At 42.0% G+C, this 25,037-nt stretch overlaps 1 protein-coding gene across 16 annotated transcripts in view; it reads left to right on the top strand.

Moving 5' to 3' along the window:
• st3gal4 (ST3 beta-galactoside alpha-2,3-sialyltransferase 4) overlaps window positions 1-25,037 on the top strand; it is a 110,685-nt gene that overhangs the window by 6,680 nt on the left and 78,968 nt on the right. For 5 of the 16 annotated variants that reach the window (XR_009796213.1, XR_009796212.1, XR_009796215.1 and 2 more), the window contains exons 3-12: window positions 6,129-6,210; window positions 6,547-6,636; window positions 8,593-8,690; window positions 8,906-8,969; window positions 9,081-9,176; window positions 10,960-11,149; window positions 11,499-11,636; window positions 12,367-12,502; window positions 22,753-22,902; window positions 23,008-23,102. Coding sequence is in view for 9 of the 16 variants with exons in the window: in XM_061828421.1 (XP_061684405.1) it covers window positions 6,129-6,210; window positions 6,547-6,636; window positions 8,593-8,690; window positions 8,906-8,969; window positions 9,081-9,176; window positions 10,960-11,149; window positions 11,499-11,636; window positions 12,367-12,502; window positions 16,462-16,766 (1,199 nt within the window). In the remaining 7 variants the exon portion in view is untranslated. The other 11 variants (XR_009796217.1, XM_061828425.1, XM_061828426.1 and 8 more) reach the window with 9 other exon arrangements.

Consider the following 25,037-nt stretch of genomic DNA (forward strand, 5'->3'; position numbering starts at 1 on the left):
CAGACGCACCCTTCTTCATACTGGGCTGAGGATCAAAATAACACCTGCTGTTTTATAACTGTAACAAACTACTGTGCACTAAAGTCAGGCATCAGAGGGGAGTTCATATACTTTGTATTAAATCCACAGTTTCTTTGGTGGTGTAAATTGATTCTTTTTTTTTTCCTCTAAATTTGGCTATGCTGGATTTATTATAAGTACTATTTTGCAAGTTAAACTTTGAAAAGTTACTCAGCTGTGCGCCTTGTCATTAGGTCGTTATATATTTATAAGTGATGATTGGCGGAGCAAGATGGATTGAAGATATGCTGAGTGCTTCATTTTTGAGGAAGGGATGTTGTAGATGGGATGTGCCATAAATGTATATCGTGGTGTCTTCAAAATCATTGGCCTTAATGGTCATAAAAGTTTGAGCTCCTTCAAAATTGCCCGGAAAAATACTATGCTTTAAGTGTCGTTAAAAAACTTCCCAACAGTCATAATGCATGAATCATTTCATGCAAGCTATCAGTACATTTCAACAGAAGTAATTTCAGGCAGGGTGACAAAATTTAACGTGCTTGAGTGGTGCTTGTAAATGCACCGCTGTTAGGTGATGGTTGGTGCTGTTCCTTTTTTGTACTTCCTGGTTTGGTCCCCTTCTATTTAGCTTGATAGGACTTGGATCCCATACTCGCCAGCTTTTTTGTGAACAATCATCTTTAATTTGGATATTCTGCAGCTGGTAGGCATTTGAGTCGTTATATTTTTGCTGTTTCTCAAGGAACGCAGAGTGATGTTGACTGTTCCGAAAGCTTCCTGCACTTGTGACCAAAATGGATGAAATCTTGTACGTGTGCGTTCTGTTTTAAGATTTTTACAATCATTTCTTGGTTGATTTCGCCTGACATTTTTGTACTGCGTGACAGGTGATGTGATAAACTCACGTGTGTGTGGTCCATTAAGCCTTACTCTGCATTATCCATCCAGCCATTTTCTTTGCTGCTTATCCTCACGAGGGTCGTGGGGAGTGCTGGAGCCTATCCCAGCTGTCAACGGGCAGGAGGCAAGGGTACACCCTGAACTGGTTGCTAGCCAATCACATGGCAGATAGAGATGAACAACCACACTCACAATCACACCTAGGGGCAATTCAGGGTGTCCGATTAATGTTGCACGCTTTTGGGATGTGGGAGGAAACCGGAGCCTACTCTGCATTAGTTAAATTGCATTTTTATCTACATACAATAAATGTTTGAAGTGCTGAAAACGTTTAAAGACGTGGAACAATTACTGCTGAATTGCGGAAATATTGCAATAAATTCTCTTTCACTTTGTCTGTTGACTATTTTTTTTTGGGGGGGGGGGCGAAAATGAGCCTAAAAGATGCAAGTAGGTATCTAGCTTGAGTTGTGCCTCCTCCACTCTCAGTACCGCTTGCCTTTATTCCCTTCAGTAGCTTTTACATTGCCATACAATTGGGAAAAAAAATTAAAATCAAATCAGAGGCTTTTCATGGGGGCAAAAAGGGATTATTTTTCCAAAATATATTTTTTAATGATATTCTGGTGTCAGGTTATACGGACAGCCTTAACATATACTGTACATAGTTTTTTTTTTTTGGTTGGTGGGGGGTGTTTTGTTGTTTGTAGACTTTCATATTAGATTAAGGTCTGTTTAGTTACAGGATCTCTTTCTTTGCTCCTATCCCAACGATCCATTCAATTATGACTAATATCGGGAAAGGCCTTCCCCCAGTGAACAGGTCCACAGATGCTAAACACCAGTCTCACCGAATTTGTGGGTAGACTGAGACTGATCACAAAAATTGCACTTAAACAAATCTGAGACGATCGGCACATACGTAAAGATTCACTGACCAAACAGAAAGCCCCCCAAAATGTCATAAAGCCTACAAATTTAAATTAATGAAGAAAAGAACAAAAGTGTACCTAAAAGCATTTGGGTTTTGTCCCTGTCACTTTCAATCAGATGGCATAGATTTTGACTTATTCATTGTATAATTTTTGCCTCCTGTATAATTTCTGCTCTCTCTCTTCTATTCAAAGCGATTTCGTATATCCGGAAGTGTTGACCTGATTAAATTAATATCTGTAAAATAGGGCACGCCTTCAAGCTACTGGACTGTGACCTTCACCTGTCAAATCAAACGACACCAAAAAAGTCAATGACCGACTGATTATTGATAATGTTTGCCAGTACGGGTTATGGCAGATAAACGGTTATCTTACCCCCGTGTGTGTGTGTGTGTAATGTGGGGAAAACACAACTCTGAGCGCTGACATTTTAAACAACGTCACCCTGGTCGAGTACGTTGTTTCACCCTTTAGGTTGCTACATTGGTCCGGAGAATTATTTCCTCTTGTTGCAGTGTCCATCATGTTAAGTTGTTTGCCAATGAGAGCGAGGAATACAAACAAACTTTGCTCTTTTGAGTAATGACGGCATCACCACACATTTTGTCTGTTGAATTGTTTCACGTAATTATCGGGTTTGTGGTTATGTAACTACAGTACATATGGGCTTCCATACCAGTTCAGCGGTTGATGAAGTTTATGTGGTACTTGTTGGGTTTTGCAGGGTTAGGAAACTGAAAACCATTGAACGATAGCATGAACGGCAGCAGTAGACACAGTTTTGTTTAAATTTCGCTTAACAGGTGTTGCGTTTGAACTTTTCATTTCATTTAATTGGGTAATATTTGAAAGGCCAGGATCAGAGAATTGGTTGGGTTCGGCATCGAGGTATCAGTGTCTTCCCGACCAGAGCCACGTCAACGAACCTGATGTGATGATATGTAGTTATTCAAGTGTTTACAAACGAACCCCTCGACTACGTCTCTTCTGTCAGGTTTTGCTTCCGGACATCTGCTCGTTTCTCCACCACACCCATTTCCTCTCTTGCCATCCAAGTAGAAATTGACACACTGCAGTGCCTCATGACTCAATTAACAAAATGCAGGTTGACATTTAGTTCACCTTCTGTCTGAAGAATGTACTGCAAAGGGAGGCGCTAATTGGCACACTTGACTATACCGTGCAATGAGCAGACATGACTGGAGAAAAGAAAAAATGAAGATGTCCCTGAAGGCAGCTAGAAGTAAGCTCTCTTCTTATGTGTGTAGCTTAAACCAGATCTTGATTATTACTATTATTTGTATTGTGCAATGTCTCATGCAATTATAGATTATCTATAATTTTCTTTCACATGCAGATAGTGGATTCAGTATCTACCCTACGTAATAGTTTGTGTGTCGCAGATATATTCTCTTTTTTTTTATTTTTTAATATTAATAATGTAAGAGATTTTGTACAATTGTCATCTCCCAGCTTTGTGAGATCAGTTTTGAGTAAGGTCCTTTTCGATAGCACTTCACAAATCAAGGTCCATAAAGCCGCGGCCGGATGAGATCGATGTGGAAGAACTTGATTTACCTCCTCATCAAACACTTTTGGGACAAATCAGAAAGGGGACCCTTCTCTCAGGTCCAACATCTTCAGACCTCACAAGTGTTGTTCTCAATGGGAAGTTCCAGGACTGGTGAACAGATTTGTTTTGGAGTTTTCTGCTATAATGTGGGACAATTGATCAGTCTGTACGCTGACAAAGGTTTCCTGAAACAGATGCTTCATTCAGTGCGTGAGAAGAGCTGCAAATTGTGGGAGCACAATCCATGGCTGTATCACCAAGACAATGTGCATGTTCGCTATTCCCCGAGCATCCCACAGTTCCTGTCAGGTGTGGTGTCAGGTAAACTAGGACGTACAAGTAGGCTGAGTAGCAGCTCGTTGTTAAATCGTGCGCTTCCATTTTAAACAAAAAAAAATCAAAACATAGACGTTAGGCTGTAGTTCACTGCGCTGGATAGGTTTTCATGTGCGTTGAGTGTGTGACACCTGCGCAATTGCGCAGTAGCGCAGCTTAGTGCGAACATTGGTCAAGACTACAGAAAATAAGCGACGTCTTTCAATATCCATCTATTTCTACTTGTAACAACTTTTACACGCGTGATTTTTCGTGCTCAACCGTGCAGATTTGCGAGTGTGAGGGCGCATATGCGCCCGTCAAACCACAGTGACTGCTCTATAAAGCCTGTATACCTCGCCATTTTCAGGGGACCCTTCAGAATCATGTTCATCGCTCGAATTATCGGAAAATTTATCGTCGTTCTCACGTTAGAGCCGAGCAGCAGCCATGTTTATCCCTCGTTCTGACGTTACATCCCTTCTCTGGATTCTCCGCAGCGTGCTTGGGTATTTCCAACGATTTCAGCGAGGTATAATCAATTTTTGCTAATAATAGGAAACTACAAATTTCAAACCTTCATCATGGATTTCAGATGCTAATTCAGCGTAAAAAAAAAAAAGTATAATATAAGCGAGGTGCTTTGAAGACTTTACGTACACTTTCAGCCTTTACATTTATTGTTATCCCTAATGGTTAAGTTGTCACAATGCTTTTGCCCAAACTTTAATTAAAATGTTTTTTTCTTCTTCTACATAATGATTCTATGAGCAAAACGGGGCAACGGGGTTACGTTTTCAGGCTTATAACCCGTTTCAACTCCTGGGTGTCACCGTGTGGTGACGAGGCAGGATGTTTGGCAAAGAAAGTGCCTCACATGCCACTTCCTGCAGCTCCATTATGTGGTGTGTTCATGCTTGTAGTTTTCGTCGCAAGACTGAAGAGTCAAGATAACATCATGTTACTTTCACTTTCTTGCTTTGTCTTTCAATAATTCTACACTACATTATCAATGCAACAAAATGTGAAGTTGGATTGAGATTCCATATAATTGGAATAATTATTTCAAGTCCAAACTGCCTTAATGCGTGATATAATGATTATCTTCGAAGTATAGTATTGCGGTCACTTGAACTTTTTGTTCCCTGTCCTGCTTCCCTTTTTTGGTCATGACCAAGAATTTCGGTTCTGCTGGCTCTAGTTAGCGACGGTCCCGTGGCACTCCTGTGTTCTGGACTGTATTTCTGTTAATGTTGATGGAAAGGAAAAATGACTAAAGCTGCACACCGCAACTGTGCAACTCGAGTCGAACTCAATCCACTCGTGATGCTGATTGTTTTAATTTTAGCACAAGTTTTCCCATCGTCTAAATGTAATTATCACGTTTGTCTTGTACTGTTGCTACTGTAAAACTGTCCAGGCAATGTTTTTTTTCTTAAATATGTTTTTACATGAGTGTTGTAACTACTGTTTAAAGTGTTTGCAGAATATTGTCACCTAATGCCTGGAATTAATGAATATTAGTATAGAATAACTATTTATATTGGTATCTATGGTGGCACGGTGGATTATCTGGTAAAGCGTTGGCCTCAACGTTCTGAGGTCCTGGGTTCAATCCCGGACCCGGCTGTGTGGAATTTGTTCTCACCGTGCCCGCGTGGGTTTTCTCCAGGCTCTCTGGTTTCCTACCACATCCCAAAAACATGCGACATTAATTGGACACTCGAAATTGCCTGTAGGTGGCCCTGCGATTGGCTGGCAACCAGTTCAGGGTGTACCCTGCCTCCTGCCCGATGGCAGCTGGGAGAGGCTCCGGCACTCCCCGCAACCCTCGTGAGGATAAGTGGCAAAAAAAATGGATGGGTGGAATTTCCCCTAGGTGTGATTCTGAGTGCGGCTGTTTGTCTCAATGCGCCCTGTGATTGGCTGGCAACCAGTTCAGGGTGTACCCCATGCCCGTTGAGAGCCGGGATAGGCTCCAGCACTCCCACGACCCTTGTGAGGATAAGCGGCTATTAAATATGGATGGATGGATGGATGGATGGATGGATTGATATCTATTTGGTATTTTGGCGCAGCGGTCGAGCATTGGACTGAGGTTCAAATCTTCCCCGTGCCTGCATGGGTTTTCTCCGGGCATGACCATAGTACATTTTTACATTTTTCGCAAAGTTTGTCATTGCAATCAATCTGTCCCTACGTTATCTATAGCCACAACCTGGGACTGGCTACAAGCCAATCACAGTTGGTTGAAATGCAAACTGTAAAACGTTAGGCTTTCAATTTTAATCAAATGACTCTATGTTCCATTGTATGTGCAGATACATGTATCAGATATTGCGAATAATTATCTAATTCTTTTTTCTTTTCTGTTTTGACTCCAGCATGGTGCCTTAGGCTTCTACCAGTTCTCTTCTTCTTTATCTCCTTTGTTACATACTACTGTTCCTATGCCATACTGCAGAGGTAAGGACACACTCTCACACATCATTTTTTTTGTCGTTTGTAGATACCCTGGTATTAAGGTCACTCAACAGCAAAAATGCTTGCTCTGCTTAAAAAAATGAAGTAAGCTCTAGAGGACTGCAAAGTGCTGAGTCTCCAAGAGTGAAGTAGTCCAAGCCAGCCACTGATCCAAGCTGCCGGTCAATTAGACCATCATATAGACCCACTTTTGCATGTTTTTGAGGCTTCTGGACCCAGTTTATGTCTGGAGCAATTTTTTTTTTTTTCATGTCTTCAGCAGCAGTTTTCACTTTCATGCCAGTGGTGGTGATTGTCTGTGCGTCTGCCTTTTCACAGCTACGCCGGCACCAGCAAGTCTGTCAACAGTAGCAAGTCTCTGTGTGGTGGCTGGCTGACGCAGAAGAAGTGGGAGAGCCTCAACTTTAAGTGCGTCACGCCATGTCTGCTTTGTTTTTACGGGGAAGGTCTCTATGACCCATTATTTTTATTTGAACATAAAGGTGTCTGGTTATTTGGGCTAGTTGTGGAAAGCCGCTCCATCGTGTTTTGCTTCACTTTTAAGGGGGTTAACGTTGTATGTCAGTTTCCCCAACAATGCCTCGTGTTATCACTATTTACAGATATGAACCCCACACAACCATTCACTCCCTAATGTATTTCTGGCACCACTATCAGTTTACTCAGCTGCACAACCGCTAGCCGCGACATGAGGGACACCTGCACACATCAGAGTTAATACAAGAGAAAATAAAAACAAAGCCGATGAGGAGTATCATACAGTAGCGTTTTTAGGTGGCTGTAAGCAGGAGTTCTGCAAAGAGTGAGCATGACATTAAAAAAAATGGGATAAAGTTGTTTAATGGCAGTCCCACGTGAGGTTTATTATCAAAGTAGATATAAAGCAAAGGGATTTACATGTTTACAACAAACTATGCTGCCTTAAGAACGGACCCCAACTACGTTAATGCTACATATAATGGATAATATTATTGACATGCTAACAGTATCAAGAGTTGAGATTTTACAACCCTTTAGGCCAGATGTATTATGTAGGACTAGATGCTAATATCCCTATATTTATGCATATTTCCACTCAGATGAGCCTCTGTGGGATGTTCAAATAAGTGATGGCCCCCTAGGGGTTATCAAGTGGGCTTCCTTCCGTCATGAAGTGTTCCGCTGATAGCCGTGGATAGCCAACTTCCACCAGGCGTACCTCTGCTCTCCAGCCTTGCTGTTGCACTTCGGCTTCAAGTCCTGAATACGTCAACCGCTTCCGCTCATATGCCTCCTGGACTGCCCTCTCCCAGGGCACTGTGAGCTCGATGATGTAGACGAGATTGAGAGAGGCAGATATTCTTTATCCTCTCTCCAAAGATGACTAGTATTAACGAAACTACACTGAAGAGTAGTGGTATCAGTAATAGTTTTCTTCTTTGCTGTTCCTTTGGGCACACCAGAAGGAGCAGCATGCTGAATTGGGTTGCAGCTTTAAGTTATGATGGACAAACTGTTTACATTCTATTTAATTATAAAAACAATGGCAAATTCCATTCATATCAGGAAGAAAAAAATAGACTAAGCTGACTGATCCCTTTCCATATATCGTTATGGTTACCAGCTGTGGTCTTCCTCAAACCTTATCAAGACCACAGTTTATTTTTTTCTGTTCAGCTTTTTATTATCCACTTGTGCGCTTTGACCTTTTAAAATGCCAAGATCCCTAATGGCTATGAGAAAAACATCGTGTACACAAAGTGCGCTCGTTTTGTATGCGAGGGTTTCGTGTAAGCCATTACAGACACTGGCCAGTCAGGTAAATTTGCAGTGACGTTTTGTCTAATTAAACGTCTCCCCAGAGGTCTATCTCCGTGTCTTACGGAGAGCTAGCTGGCATGTGAGGCTAGTAAAAGTATGGGAGGGACTGTCAAGACAATAGGTCATAAACGGCTGGAATCCATCAGCAGTGAACATGGTAAAATGTTTCACGCAAAATGCAAACTGCCGTGTTCCTTTTGCTCCTGAAGCTCAATGGACGTTGGTTTCATTTCCCGTTTCGTCATCCGTAGCTTCCCGGTGGAGTATGTTAACGATGGACGTGGCAACTTAAATGATTTGCTCATAATGAGCGTGTTTCACCTTTCTAATGGGTAACAGAAGCACATTGGCAAGTCAAAAGTATTACACAAGCGCATCGAGATGTTTTCTAAATGGCTGGGATGTTTACTGGCGGTATAGTTTGCACTATTGTGTGCTGTGTCATCACCTAACGGCCACAAAAAATGAGTGCATTGCCGCATTTACAGTCTTCTTTTTTGAGCTGTAGTATGATTCCTGCGGTGTACTGCTTATGTAATACCCATTCTGATATTTCTGCTACAGCATTACCAGGCAGATGCAACTCTTTCTAAAACTGGATGATTTCTTCTGGCGAGAACATCTGTCAACGTTGGGGCTACCTTACGGCATTAAGGGCAGTGGTATGTAAATATTTTTGCCTGCTTTTCTTCAATGTATTTATTTTTTTGTAACTTACCGGTACATCTTATTTTACATTGAGATCAGGGGCCATTTAAGTGTCTCTAAAATGAAGTTTTAGTTTTCTAACAATCTCATATCTTTTGACTGCTTTCCCTATCGACCCTCCCACCCCACCCCACCCCACCCCCCTCACACATTACATCCACATACACAGAACTGCAGCTGCTGAAAGTACTTGCGGTAACAGCAAATTATCAAGTCCCGGCCAACATAGACAAGTAAGTGTGAAACAGCTAAGTGTCTTGGTATTGGTTTTGTGTTAGATTTCATAATGATGAATGAAGTTAAATCAGTCACATTTCACAATTTGTGCTGCCTTTCTTTTCCAGCCTTGAATGCAGAACCTGCGTTGTCATAGGCAATGGCTTTGCGATTAAAAACACATCATTAGGAGGCATCATTAACAAATACGATGTGGTCATTCGGTAAGAATACGCAAAATATAATTTGTCTATGCTTTTCATTGGAAGGCTATGTTATGTTTACATGTATTTATTAATTTTGGGAAAATTGCTCGAGTTATGCATTATTAATGTGCTCATCAAAAGAGTTCATTTAATACCAGATCGTGTCGTCACTATTTTAAAATGAAGAGCTTTTTTCCCCCCTTTTCCCTTCTTCAAATGTTCCGACCACACAACAAGTCCATAAATGACTAAAAAAGAAACAACAATTTAATGTCATTGAGTATTTTGAATCTTTTGCACATCCTAACAATCAGAAATAAAACACATACCGTAATTCCCGGCCTACGGAGCGCACCTGGTTATAAGCCTCACCCAGTACATTTGTAAAGGAAATACTATTTGGTACATACATACGCCGCAAGTGCCCACATTGAAACCCACATAGAAACATGAGATATTTACAAAGAAAGACGGTACAAAGATAAGCTAACACTAGCACCGCGCTAATGCTAACGATAGCACCGCGCTAACGCCAGCATGCACTAACAGGGCCGGTTAAAAAAAAAAAAACATAGCGGTAAAAAAATCACAGAGACATGGCAGTAACACGCTAGCGCAGCGCTAACAGGGCCTGACCGGTAAAAGTCACTTCCTCGGCACATGGATTCCACCTGTCTCACTTTTACCTTTTCCACTCGAGTGCCCCCTTCCGGCCATTAGGGAAAAATGCACAAATTAGCCGCATCACCGCATAAACCGCAGGGTTGAAAGCGTGTGAAATAAATTACGGTAAGTAACAAATGGAGTCTTATATTCCAATGATCTCTATATAAATTAATTATCAACATTGAGACTTAAATCTTGGGCTTTCATTTAAACTCTCCAATCAACAAACCTTTTGGAAATGTAACATTGGCTTTCTCTAAAAGCGAGAGGAAATCATTTAGTGGTGTCAGGCGTGAAGGCACAAATCTGACTTAACAGCCTTGGAGCAGAAACATGCACACACTGAGTTGTTATAAGCCTCTTTCATACAGCCAAGCTGTTGGCCTGGTTACAATGCATTTTTCTCCCCAACATCAACGTGTCCGGGTCCCTCCCTATCCTCTCCCTCCGAACCAAATCAGTCCCGGGACTCGTAGGTTATTGATGGTCTGAATTCAATGCATGCCTGAAAGCAAAAGTCATCGGACTTGTGCCGTAAAAACACAACTTGAACTTTTGTAAAGGCTATTGAGACTTGTGTGCAACTAAACATAGATGTTTCATAATATGATTGGACCTTTTATTTTACTAAAGAAGAGAGTAAACGCTTCATTTAAATGTTTAGCCTCATATTAAGAGAGAATATATAAAGTAGCCGGATTGGGAAGTTTACACAAGTCCCTGGAGAGGAATTTAGGAGGTCTGGAATTGAGGTCAAGCGGGATTAAGGTATAAATGCAAAAATATATTATCACAGTCTGTCTCCCCAGAATCACAGTGACAAAACCCATAATAGGTTTTTAGATTAAAAAAAAAAGACGATTTTTTTTTTTTTTGAGAGAGCCTCATATCGTCACTGGCGGATGGAAATGTTAAACTCCAAATTTGTTTTATTTCATTTTTTTTCCCCACAAATCTATACTTTTGATCGGTTTCCATGTGGGTCTGTTATTTTCACAAATTATTGACCGATCAGTCCACAAAGTTTTGAAAATGGCTTGGTGTATGGCTTCAACTTCCTGAAAACTGCCGGTTTGGCGCTGCAAGGCCAGCAATATGTAAAATTTGATCATACCTCCAATTTCTCCTCTCACAGATTGAACGACGCTCCGGTGAGGGGCTACGAGGATGACGTTGGTAACAAGACCACCATGAGGTTTTTCTACCCAGAGTCTGCCTCCTATAACCCAGGCTTGAACAACGAGCCTGATACACTGATGGTCTTGGTACCTTTTAAACAGCAAGATCTACGGTGGCTCAAAGAGATCCTCTACAACGAGAAGAGGGTACAGGATGTGTGAAAAAGCTCTCTCTCGTCTCTCATTCTCACTCTCTCACTCTCACTACACAAATTGCTTTACCCAGACCTTGCCAGCCAACCATGTCAGGAACAAGCACTTATAGGCTTGTGTCAAAATGCTTTTTTCCCCCACAGTGGGCCTTTGTCCTTCTAGTTGCATCCTGCTGAACTTAACAGTTGCTGGGCCATTACCTTCTAATTATGCACATGCCGTTGCCTCCGGTCATCAGGGACTTACTGGCTTGCTTACATCTCTTGTTTGTATGAATTAAGCAAGTTGTGCTAGAAATGACTTATCTTTCTGCTTGTTTATGTACTGTGTGCATGCACCACAGGTCAGGAAAGGCTTTTGGAAGCCCCCTCCCCAAATCTGGTTGGGTGATGTCGCTCAAATCCGAGTGCTGGACCCGTACTTTTTGCAACAGACGGCAGAAAAACTGCTTCAAATCCCCCTGAACCCCAAGAGTAAGCAGGTGAGTCTCTGTTTATCTGTGCTGAGAATCATTCACGTGTAGAACAGGTGCACAAAAAACGTTGATTGCAATTAACTGTGACCATTCAGCATTCCCAACCACAATTTCCCCTGATGGGAATCATTTGCGGTGTTTGTTCCGTTTCTCATTTCCCACTCGACTGTTAAGAAGGCTGGCTGGAGCATCTGCTGGCCGGTCAAGGGTACTCGGTGATAAACCGTCCACCGACGGTTCGAGTGGAGCTGGGTCAATAGTAATTTGTGGGGGATACAATTTCAGGCGGTCCTCGGGTTACGCGGTACTCAACCTACGTTGTCTCCAGACCCATAATGTGGAATGTCTGTTTGTGCTCGGTAATTTTCTCGGTATCCTTGCCTTTAGCACCCTCCTTTTTTACATCATGGCCCCGAAAAAGAAAGTAAGCTCTTCTTGCAAGGCTGGTCCAGCCAGCAAGAAAGCCATTATGATGGAAACAAAGCTGGATATAATCAAAAAGCCAGAGAAAGGCGAGACGCCGCCGAACATTGTTCATGCCTTAGGCTTCAGTCGGTCGACCGTGGCAACCATTATGGAGGACAAATCCCCTATTTTAGACCACATGAACTGTTCAGCCCCTATGAAGGCTACAGTGATAAGGAATTAGCATTCTTCCATCCCAATCGAGAAAAATTACTCATGGATTAAGGAGCAGAATCAACATAGGCTTTCAAACATCTTTATGCTCATTCAGGAAAAGGCATGTCATATTTTCGAAACTTTGAAAAAGCAGAAAGGCAACGAAGCAAAGAAGGAGGAATTGACCGCCAGCAATGTCTGCTTTGAGAGAGTCGGTGCCTGTGGCAATCTTCAGAATGTCAAGGTCCAAGGTGAGGTGCATCCGCAGATAAAACTCCAAAATGTTTTTTGCATGATCTAGTCAATACGATCGGCGAGGGCGGGGATCATGTGGAGCAAGTATTCAACGTGGGTGAAACTGGATTATTCTGGAAGTGGATGCCTTATCGGGCATACATCTCTAAGGAAGAGAAGAGGGCCCTTGGGGCATGAGATGGGGAAAGAGAGGCTTAATTTGCTACTTGAGGGTTGAGGTTGTCCAAATCAGTTGCCGGTTGGATCTGGAGTTGGAGAATGCCAACATCATTGAACTTCTGAATTCCCATGAAAAAGACACATCATCCGAATTCCCGATTGAATTGGAGAAGCTGATGATCAAAAAGGACAAATCCATAGAAACCCTAGAACCAAGGCATTTCACAACCAAGGAGGTCTGTTCACTTCTAGAATAGGCTATCGCGGGATTCGAGGTAGGGGATCCCAATATGGAACAGTTTTCAAAATCTTAAAGGTAAGTGATGGACAGTGTATGGCGATACTGTGATTTCTGGGAGGAAAAGAGAAACATTTCCTTCTGGACAGACATCTCCAAGTATTTCACGAAGGTGGAGAGACCAGTAGAACTTGCAACTTTGTCTACAGAAGATCCTGCACCTCCTACTCCTCCAGATAATACGGATTCCCCAGCAGCAGCTCTCACAGTCTCCCCCCTTCCTCTCTTGCCATTTCTTAACGGTGTTATAGTACAGTATCTTGTTTTTTGCTCATTTTGAGATTTAGAGCGTATTAAAGGGTTAATTCAGGTTACATCGCCAGTGTAGGAAGGGAACTCGTTCGTAACCTGAAGTACTGCAGAGGATGAGAGGGATCTTCTCAGATCATTATAAGCCTTTTACTTCAAGGCATCAGCATTCAAATTCTGACAAATGGAGTAATTCGCTTTTAATGGAAGGCCAAAATATAGTTGACTGAAACAACCACCACAGTCTTCTCAAACGTTTGTTGTTGTTCTTTTGTAATTTGACAGTGCAAGGAACAAAAAGGGGAAAAAAATCACGTAGGAAACTCTGAAGCCATCTCAGTGGCGACAAAGAGAAAACATGACGCAGGGGCATTTTTGCAGTGAGCCCTTGATCTGTTTTCACTTGAAAACTTGGACCTCTCCTCCCTCTTTGGCTTATAAGTCTGGACTTTGAAACACTTTTCTCCATAATGACCTCTTCAATCTCCTGTGAGCTTTATGTGCTTTTTCTTTTTGGTTTCTGCCTTGTTACCCTTTCCACGGTCCCTTTTTCGTTCAAGAATGAGAGGTGGTTATCCTTTTTGCACTGCAGTCCAAATAAGTGGATGGCGGCTAAGAAGAGCAAGCTCTGGGAAGGCAAGCGATCCTCAAGGCGAGAAACGGCCTTGGCCGACTAGAGCTCTGTGCCATCTGCACAAACTTTATGGAGCGTTCCGGAAGGAGAAAACTGCGTTTAGGAGCAGCACCAAGCTAGAAGGGCGAAAACAGAGGCACAACTTGTGCCTGTAGACTGTTAATGTTGTGGTGTTGTCGAGTTTTAAACTTCAATTATTACCCAAAAAAAAAAAAAACCCTCAAATGATTACCACAAAACTTTTTGGGAGTGGTAAGGCATGGGCCAAAGAAGGAAGGGAAAAACATTTGGCGCAGATCGAAAAAAAATGTGTTTATGAAGTTGCAGTTTTGGTGATGGTCCATATTAGTATTTTTTTTGTGTATCCTGCTCATTCCCATTTTAGTATGAGCTGTAAACACATTTCATAGCATAATTTGTCTTGCTTCCTCACCTTTTTCTGGTCCAAACCTATTAATAGGTTTGTAAACTTTAATTAAAATGTGCATTATGAGATCCTTATTGTGACAATCATAATCATTTGTCAGAGTGAATGACATAGTCCTAATCACATTTAGCAAAACTGGCTTTGAGGTTTGATACCGTGAAGTAAAGTAAATGGATATACGCTTAAAGTACCTCTGAAACTTTAAAGCTTTACCATTATGGATATGCCTTGTTTTTTTTGTTTTTTTAAATGGGATGTTCCACCAATCACATATCCCATCCTGAGAAGTAGTAACAGAGTGGGGACGCAACTATATTCATCCGTTTTCCATACCGCTGATCCTCACGAGGTTGGTGGGTGTGCTGGTAGCTTATCCCAATTGACTCTGGGCGAGACCCAGGGTGCAACCTGAACTGGTCGCCAGCCAATCACATTTAAATAAACAAACATCCACACCAACAGGCACTTTAAAGTCTTCAATTATCCTACCATGAAAGTTGATGTGGGAGGAAACTGGAGTACCCGGGGAAAACCCACGGAGACACGGGAAGAACCTGCAAGGCCGGATTTGAACGGATTTTGTTGCTGTCCAACAGCTGTTGTAATACTTGCGACCAGACAGTCACGCTGACTTGTCTAATGATATGATTTTGGGTTGTTGTGTCTCGCTTCAGCACGCACACCGCAGGTATTTCACCTCTGTTGGGTTATATGTTTTTATACTTTTGTTATGATGCTGATACGGCGATTTTAGGTGATTTTTGTGCAAGAGTCCGTGGATTGATCTTGATGGAGCTGAGACAATGGACCTTTCCGATGGCGACCTTAAGCTCTGCCCCCTTACCCACGTCCCACAAGCTTTCAAAATAGCGATTGAACATAACATGTTTGAAGTCGATTCTCTATCGCGTATTCCAGATAATATTGCGGTATTTTTTCTGCCAAATGCTTCAGACTTGTCCAAGAGAGTTCTACAGAGAGGTCTCAACTATTTCACGCAAGGATATGTACACGGAATTAAGATTTTGGACAAAGCAAGACGCAATGTCAGAGTTACAGCGAAATGTTGGCGATCGATGGGGAAAAAAAAAAAAAAAAAAGTTTGCCGCCTGACAAACTTCATATTGAAATACAACAGGATAAAATAGTGGAGTCGTGCTGCGCATGTTAAGCAGGGTGAGTACTTTTTACATCGAAAGATCATGAATAATATCATTGTAGTCATGTGTGCATTATGCAAATAACTGAGTGTATTCATTTGACTTGGCTCGTAATGGAACAGTGCTCTGTCTTAAAAGTCCAATGTGATGCAAATAGACATTTCTCTTGCATGACGTGGCGCATTTACGTATCACTAACTCGACTCTTTGGCATAAAACATTACACACTTCGTTCAGCAGGTCAGTGATACACTAACAAAGTGAAATTTGTTCTCCTGCAATGGATAAAGCACTGATAATAATTCAATCAAACTCAGAGAAGATACTTCTCCCTCACTTACCTTCGAACATACGGCCTTGTGTTTGTTGATATTATGCAGATTTAGTTGTACGTGCGCTCTTCCGCGAGCCTTAATCCATCGTAGACACTTCGTCAACTGTGTTTTAGGCTTTGGAAAAGAAATCAAGCAGGCCCCTTTTAACCTAGCAGGATATCTTTCATCAGAATTGCACCCCAAGCGCATCTGAGGACCATTTTCTTCATAACATTAACTTTTCCAAGCGCATGCTACTGACAACCAGCATTGCTTGCAGGACAACATTGCGGCAGGGGCGTGTCAAGCCAGGGGTTAAGACAATGCAGTTATCTGATTGGCTATTATTGTACGAGTGATTGACAGGCCGGAAATGTCCACTGAATTCACGACTTGATGTCATCTTCTTTGCAAAGGTGCTGTTCAGTTAGACCCAACTAGTTTGCAATGTAAAGTACAAGCAAAGGCGCAACTGTGGGCGTAGTTTTCCCCCTCCGTACTGCACTGCCGTTTTCCCCATTATGTTGCTCAGGGAAATTTTGGCAATGACCCGTCCCGAGTACCACCTGGCCAAACAAGCTTGCGGCAAGAGCAAAAACCCGAGAGTTTAATTAAAACCGACTAAATGGCCTTATTATGCAAGCACTTCTGCCTTCCAAATTTCCAGCCCTCAAGTAATAAATCTCATCCATCAGTCTTGACTACTGTTTGCAGATAGTTCTCCTTCCCTGGCCAACAGACGACCACCCGACCGAAAACCCCACATTGGTGTATATACTCGCCGCCACCGCCAGCTCTTCATCTCGCGCATTGCAGGCCCTTGTAGAAAGCCACATGATCCTCGCAGTGTGTGTTCACACCCATCTCCAAAAACCCAGACATGTGCTCCGCGCTCTGCTCTTAGCTTACAGCGGCGATGGTGTGCAGCCCACTCACCAAGGCTCCCCAGGCCCGTGTCCAAACTACACAGAACTCTGGCACCGGCCACGCCACGCTCGTACACGCAGAATGTCAGCTGATTCGTCATCCTTTCGAAGTCGACGCTTTTGTTAAAACTGCTTTCCAGATGCATCTCTGGGCAAGACACGTGCTCAGCTCGTTCTTACATGGGCCGTGTGCTTGTCTAAATATGCATTTTACAAATATTACATGCTAAAATCCACATTCCCCTATTACCCTGGCTCCCGTGATATCCTACTTTGGTCCCTTGCCAAGAACAAAAATAAAGATAAGTTCATAACTGTGCGGCCATTTACTCAGTGACTTTTTTTCTTCTTCTGACATTATCCTGATTAAATAAACATGATAAAGCTTTAGAGCGATTTTATTTAATTCATTAAACGGAGACGAATGCATTCCTGACAGACGCCTCAAATGGGACGACAGTATTAGATGTCAGTGGGGGTGGAGGGTAGGAAAAAAACTTTAGTTTTGCTTCAAGTTAACAATGCCGAGTCATCGCTAGAGGTTGTCGGAAGCGGGTCGTCGCGAGTCCGAAGGTCCATATTAGCTTCGGACTGTCCAAATGTCAAACTCGATAATATAGGGAATGAAAAAAAAGAGAGCACAAGAAGGGAGGAATTTTACTGTCCGGCCCACGTGGAAGTGATTCTCCATTGTGAGCACAGATAATCATTGACATGCTGTCCTTTGGAGACTACTACCAAAAAAAAACAACAAACATGTCTGAACTCATTACTTTTTTTTTTTCCCTCATCCCACGGTACCTCAAAAGTCCAAAACTATCTATTCCGAGAAGGTCGTCTTTTAAAGTTTAAAGGAAAGGTATACAGTGTTTCTAAAAAAAAAAAAAAAAATATATATATATATATATATATATATATATATATATATATAATTTGGGCTAGGTCTAGGATGACTTGATGACTTGATACCATAACCCCCCTCGGAATGGTCGTGGTTCAGCACCTTGGATATTTAGATTCATTTTTCCTTTTCTTTTTTGGGTGGGTGACCAATACATGAATCGCTTGTTGGCAGTTTAGCCCCACGTATTAAAGGATTTTGGGGTTTTACAATAAGTTTTAAATCCAGGTTCCTTGTCTGTCACTCGTTTTCAAAATCATGCTCATGCACATCGGGGGGCGTGGCTTTGGTCACACAGTGAAGTGAGGCTACATTAGCCGTTATAGTTTAGATCGGGGGTGCTGAATGCGTCCAGTCGATCGCGAGTTTCTTCGCAGATATTCTGCATTGCGCGTGCACAATAAAAAAATAATAATAAATGCAAATTGAAAGGTATTCAGTTTGTGGCATTTCGCAATGTGATTGAATGAGTGAGGAATGACTGAGTGTTACATACAATGGCACAATTCACATATGTACTGTAAAAAATGACAACAAGAAGCCACTGGTTTCTTTTAGGCAGCACACGAAAGTTTCTCTGACAACGACGCTGCTCTGCCACACTTTTTTTTTTTCTTCCTAGTTTACGTTACATCCCCTGCTCTTAAAGATGTACAGTCATAATTACAAATGTTATAGTACTTACAAAGCCCATCAATATATTTTATAATGACAGCGTCCACCACCGCTGCTTTAGTTTGCAACACAGTCTGGGCAACGTAGAGCAAAGACCAGCTAGACATGCTGCTTATGTTTACTTTTGATATTAATGCAGAAAGTTAAAAAATAAATGCTGTTGTTTTAAGATGCAATGACTGTCGGAGTATGTAAATAATTGAAGAAAAAAATTGTTAAACGGGACGAGATTTTCTCTTTTCCGACTGGGAAAAGTCTGGTCTGAAGCCAAAGTAGAAAGTGCATGATGAGATGTTGTGTCATTTTAAAATTGTACCTTGGTGCAGCCTGATGCAGGATGAAAACGCAGCCATTACAGTGCACAAAAAGTGAATTCTGCATTTTAAATATAGGAGGCAACATGACATTAACCCATTAACAGGAGGTGCCTGTGGTGAGTTTCATGGATGTGAAGTAGCAAAGAGAAAATGGTTAAGAGAAACTCGTTTTATTGAGTTGTCAAATTTTTTTATGTGTGCTAACCATGAAATATACGTAATTGAAACCTAGACAATTTGATTTTACTTGTCATCGTGGCTTTCATGATTGCTCATGGAACAGTACATTGATTTGAATGAAATGAAAACGAGTCATTCCAGTGTGAAACTGTCTGTTGGCATCCTTTTTAAAGTAAAATATAAACTTTTTTTGGCAGCTGAAGCGCGTTGGCCTCACATTTCTGAGGACGGGGTTCTAATCCTGGCTCTGCCTGTGTAGCGTCTGCATATTCTCTCCCGTGCCTGTGTGGATTTTCTCTGGGCTCTCCGGTTTTCCTCCCACATCCCAAAAACACTCAACATTCATTGGAGAAACTAAATTGCCCGTAGGTGTGAATCTGAGTGCAACTGTTGTCTGTCTCCATTTTCTTTTGCAGGCGAGAGAAACTAGGTCAAAGTTCGTGGATTTTAAGTTATTAACGGTTATATTTTTTGGGTAAAAACATTGAACAGGATAAGCATTTTATGGAACAGTTGAACATATATTTTCGTCTAGATAAGATAATTTCCGTTAGAAATGACACATTCCATACACTTTAAGCATCTCAGATGCAAAGAGTAACCAAATATGCGATATTGTTGACATCCTTGTGTTGCTATTCTGAACAGCCTGCAAAAAGACACATTGATTGGTCGCTCGTGTGGTTTATCGGTTGTCCCCATACTTTTTTTTTTTTTGGCGTCTTTCATCTCATGTTTTCCTGAAGACGTCCGTTCTGCTAAAACAGCCCCCTCCCTCACCCCCACCCCTTCCTTCCTAATCTCTCTGTTGCGCCTGCTGTTGTTTAGACGGTTTTTGCTGGCCACTTTCTTCGACTCCCAAGAGAAACTTTTCTGATGGCTGAACTTCCTCGTTAGACGCTGAGATTAGCTCGCATGTTTGCTGTCCTCACACGTATCCCATGAATTCATCTCGGTTGATAACCGTTATGTATACTTGACCTCTCATCTGACCGTTCGGTGTTAGCGTTCTGAAAGTCTAAGACTAAATGTGCACAGAGAGTACTCTTGTTGGATGGTGGATGCATCACATCCAGCTCTATATTGTTATCGTAAGGCAAGTCGACAAGAAAACAGATCGATAGCTGCTTTAATCATTCACTACAATTCCAGTAACTAGTCAAATTTGCAGAATTTGAGCAAACACTGTTGTTGGTTTTGTTGAGGCCATTCTTGTCCTGATAGTTTTTTTTTGGTGTGTGTATTTAAAATAAAAAAGGGGGTTATATTAATATAAAGTTACATATAAAAACTGAAATCAACATAACTAAAAATTGTTCTTTCTCGATTAGACCCTCAACATTAAAGTACTCATCTCCAAATTATGTAAGGACATCTTTAATACTTGGTTCTTCGGGGAGAGGTTGTACTGCTTTTTTTTTGGTCAGTAAAAGGGTTCAAAAAGTCGTGTTTCACATAATTATGTGAATCGTTTCACATAAATATGTGTAAATATCACATAATTATGTGAAACGTTAAACATAATTATGTGATACGATTCACAGAATTGACCCCTCCGTACAGGGCACTTAACCACGCCTCCTGAAGTGACGTCACGCCACGTGCGCCTACGTCAGACAAACAATTAGCAAAAAGGGCGGCGCAGCCAGAAAAGAATAGAGCGAAACCGCCCCGATTTATCGGCTGATTTCTCACTCGCATTCTTAGCTAACAGTGAAATATCTGCTGAAAAGCATACAGCAGGGCTTCAAGTATTTCAGCGAGCGGTATTTCAATGGTATTTACATGCATATCGACGGAGAAACCCATGATATTAGCGCAAGATCTTTCCGGAGTCAGAGGAAGACCGAGAAGCCACATAATATAATATATTATAACCCATCATTGACAGTTTCCTATTTTCGTGTTACCTATCACAATTGTGTGCAGAATCTGTATGTGTATCTGTATAGCCGTTTGTGAACCGCCGTATGAAGGAAAAGAAGGCGAGGCTTGAATTACGAGTTGTTTCTCTCGTTTTCTTTGTGTAACGTCACGCGCTCCCCTCAATAATTATTCTTGAATTAGTGCCGAACCTACGCTACTCCCGACCGAGTACGACAATCACTACTTTAGTGTCCTCAAACATCCTTCCTTCAGTCTTGGTGTCTCGGTGCACGTCGAAGGCTTTTAGGACTGCTAGTCCGGTTTAGCTTAGCTCATTAGCCGCGAACAAAGGGACACGTTTGTGCAGTCCGATCATCGCAAAATATCGCTCAACACAGATCAAGTGTGTCAATCATTCACACGTAGCTATGTTATGCAAGCGAAGAACTGCTAATTCATTTATATGAGACATGTATTGAAAATCAAATATAGGACTTACCTTCGTGCAAACATATCTGTTCCGGTTGATGGATTCAGTTGATCATGCGGTCTTCCTCAAAGTTTGAGCCATCGAAGACATTTTTTGTACTCAGTCTTCTGTTCCGGTTGATTTTAGATGGATTCAGTTGATGATGCGGTCTTCCACTAAGTTTGATCCATCAAAGACATTTTTCGTACTGGGTCTTCGGTTTTGGAAAGGGTACGTATTGAACTCCACCAACTAGCCTTTCAGGATACCTGTCGTCACTATTATAAACTCCGTGACTACACCTCTTAACCATATCTATTGTTAAAGAACCCAAATACGCGATAAAACGCCAACAGAAGCTATACTGGACCATTCAGCGTTGTCTGAGAAAACTGTGGGTCCAAAAAAGGGGCGTGGTTTATGCAGATCTCTGGCGTCTGATTGGTCAGTGATGCGGATTGCGCTATTTCTACGGAGGGGTCAATTATGTGAATCGTATCACATAATTATGTGAAATGATTCACTTAATTATGTGAAATGTTACACATAATTATGTGAAACGCAATCTTTTTTTTTTTTTTTTTTTTGATGTGGCGGTAATACGCTTCCGTACAAATGTGCTCAATTATTGAATGTTTGTGAACAACAGCATGATGAGAAATTCGAGTAACTCCCACCATTGTTTTTTTTTTTTCTTAAATGGGGAAAAGGAAGAATCTAATCGAGGAAGGCGTTTATTTGTCTTCATCAGAAATGGATTTGTTCTTGGTTCCAGTACCTCACGATTTCTGTTGTCCTCTATCACCACCTGGTGGCCTATCGCAGTTGTGCATTGAAAGCATAATGAATAGAAAAGAGGTGCCCTTGAACACTCCAGCACCGCTTCATAGTATTGCACAAAGAGTTTTTTTCAAGTGTGCCTAAAGCCCAAAAGCACATTTGGACTTCGCGTAGGAATCCTCCATCCAGGAGACATAGAAACAAACAACAGTCGCACTCGCAATCATATCTAGGGGCAATTTAGAGTGTCCAAATAATGTTGCATGTTTTGGGATGTGGGAGGAAACCCACAGAGGATCTCAGAACTGCGAGGCCAAAGCTTTCCAGCTGAGCCACCATGCCGCCACCACTTCAAGAACCCTTTATTTATTTTTCTAAAAAAGTTTTATCTTGTTAAACATGAAATCATCAAAGCAAGAACCCTTTTGATTCTATTATTACATCCAGTAGCACGGTTCATTGTAGGGACATATTTGTTTAAAAAAAATTATACATTAACAGTTTGCATTTCATATGCGGCACGCTGGCTCAGCTGGTAAAATGTTGGCCTCACAGTTCTGAGGACCCGGGTTCAATCCCGGCCCTCTGCATGTGGAGTTTACTCCTCCTTTACTCCTGGTTTCCTCCCACATCCCGAAAACATGCAACATTAAATTGCCCATTGGTGTGATTATGCGTGCGGCTGTTTATCTCGATTGACTGGCAACCAGTTCAGGGTGTACCCTGCCTCCTGCCCATTGACAGCTGGGATAGGCTCCAACACCCCCCATGACCCTCATGAGGACAAGTGGCAAAAAGAAAATGAATGGATGGATGGATAGACTTCTGAATGATGTTTTTTTTTTTTTTTTTTTTTGTTAAGTCATAAATGAGGTGTTTTTCCTCCAGAAGCCGGTGCATCCGACCACGGGAATCCTCGCCGTCTTCGTGGCCCTCAATTACTGCGACGTCGTCCACCTCGCTGGTTTCGGGTACCCGAACTCTCGGAACATCAAGCACCCGATCCATTACTATGGCTACGACACGATGAAATCAATGAAGGTGTGTGACGGTGTTGCTTTGTGACGCGCGTGACTTTTTCCCTTGCCTGTTTCAATCTTGATGGTCTGTTTGTGTTTTTTTTTTTTTTTTTTTTTTTTTTTGTAGAATTCTTACCATGACCTCAATCACGAAGCCGAAGCCTTAAAAAGACTGGAGGAGTCGGGGGCCATCTTGTACCTGCACCCGCATTTATGATCCACGTACGTTGGGTCGCGAAATCAATCTATGCCGAAGGTCATCTGAGCTTAGTTGCATTTTCATAGGTGTTGAAAGCACACCAAGTGGATTTCCTTTTCGGTACTTCTGTAGTACTGAAGAACTGCTGGCAATATAAGACTTTTAATATACTGACTCAACATTTTGCATCAGATGTTTTTTTTTTCTATACTGTACACTTATTTTTGGTTACGCTTTGAGTCAAGACTTTGATAATTACTTAATAGATAACCTCACTCTTGCGGTGTCATTTCATTCATTTCATCACAATGTCTTCCATACTGAAATTGTAGTGGATTTTTTTTCAACAGTAATTTTGCTTAATAACATTATAGCGTCACAATTGGGAGATATTCATATTTAAAAACACGCACGCAACGATTCACTCGGCACTTCGTCTCCTCTCGGACTTTAAAGGATAAAGTAGTTGCTTTCCTTTATTTATTCTCTTCCCCCCCTCCCCAAAAAAGCAATGCAAGCGATACTCGTACTACTGGATATATTTTTGTTGTTGTTGTACATAAATCTTTCAAAAGTCAAGTGGTTTTAGTGGCGTATGTCTTCAATATCAGTGTTGTCCACTAGATGGCAGACAATCTCTTTTGGGTGCGTCAAAATGAAAGAAAGTTGCCATAAATAAGGTCATTGACATATGATTGAGTAAACGCTCTTGTTCAGAAATAAAAACTTTTTTTTTTATACAGTTCTTGTGGTGACCGTCACTGTACTCTGGTGTACCTAATTTAAATTACTAGTTCACATATGTCCACATGTGCTAAAATACGGGCTTTGTCTTTAATAATTGTCACCACGGTCAACCGATTGAAGCTTTGGTCGTGTTGGTGTCTCTCCTTTCTCCTATGATTTTATGACCTTGAGTTTCGTTTCCATGGTAATGGGTTTTCTTTTTAGCTGCAGAAGCGTTGCCAAAAGACACAGCTTTTTTTCTTTGGGGCGATAATGTCTAAAAACAAGGGCGAAAAATGCGAAGGTACTCCCGGAGCGCAAACACGGACAAGCATTAGCCAGAAAAAATGGCGGACGGGGGACGGCCGTTGTAAAGTCGAAACGTCTTAGCCCGAGGATTCCCTGTAGTTGGCGTTATGTTGTGTAACAGTTAACTGTGAATGGATGCTAAAAACTTCATGACTGATTCTAACCATTCCAATTTCAAAATGTACTCATTTTATTCACACCATCTTAGGAACCCTTCACCGCAATCCCAATAAACATTCAGAAATTTTTAAATAGAGATGTTTCCAGGCAGCACGGCCTCACAGTTCTGAGGACCCGGGTTCGATCCCGGCCCTCCCTGTATGGAGTTTGCATCTTCTCCCCGTGCCTGCGTGGGTTTTCTCCGGGTACTCCGGTTTCCTCCCACATCCCAAAAACATGCAACATTAATTGGATGCTCTAAATTGCCCCTAGGTGTGATTGTGAGTGCGGCTGTTTGTCTCTCTGTACCCTGCGATTGGCTGGCAACCAGTTCAGGGTGTACCCCGCCTCTTTGCCCGTTGACAGCTGGGATAAGCTCCAGCACTCCCTGTGACCCTCGTGAGGATAAGCACCAAAGAAAATGGATGGATGGATGTTTTACACATGGCAGCACGATAGTTCAGCTGGTAAAGTGTTGGCATCACAGTTCTGAGGACCTGGGTTCAGTCCCAGCCATCCCTGTGTGGAGTTTGCATGTTCTCCCCGTGCCTGCCTGGGTTTTCTTCGGGTGGGCACTCCGGTTTCCTCCCACATTCCAAAAACATGCAACATTAATTGGACGCTCTAAATTGCCCCTAGGTGTGATTGTAAGTGCCGCTGTTTGTCTCAATGTGCCCTGCGATTGGCTGGCAACCAGTTCAGTAGCCCGCCTCCGGCCCATTGAGTGCTGGAATAGGCGCGCTCACTCTCGTGACCCTTGTGAG

This window comes from Syngnathoides biaculeatus, chromosome 8 (assembly GCF_019802595.1).
Source record: "Syngnathoides biaculeatus isolate LvHL_M chromosome 8, ASM1980259v1, whole genome shotgun sequence".
Classification (NCBI taxonomy): Eukaryota; Metazoa; Chordata; class Actinopteri; order Syngnathiformes; family Syngnathidae; genus Syngnathoides; species Syngnathoides biaculeatus.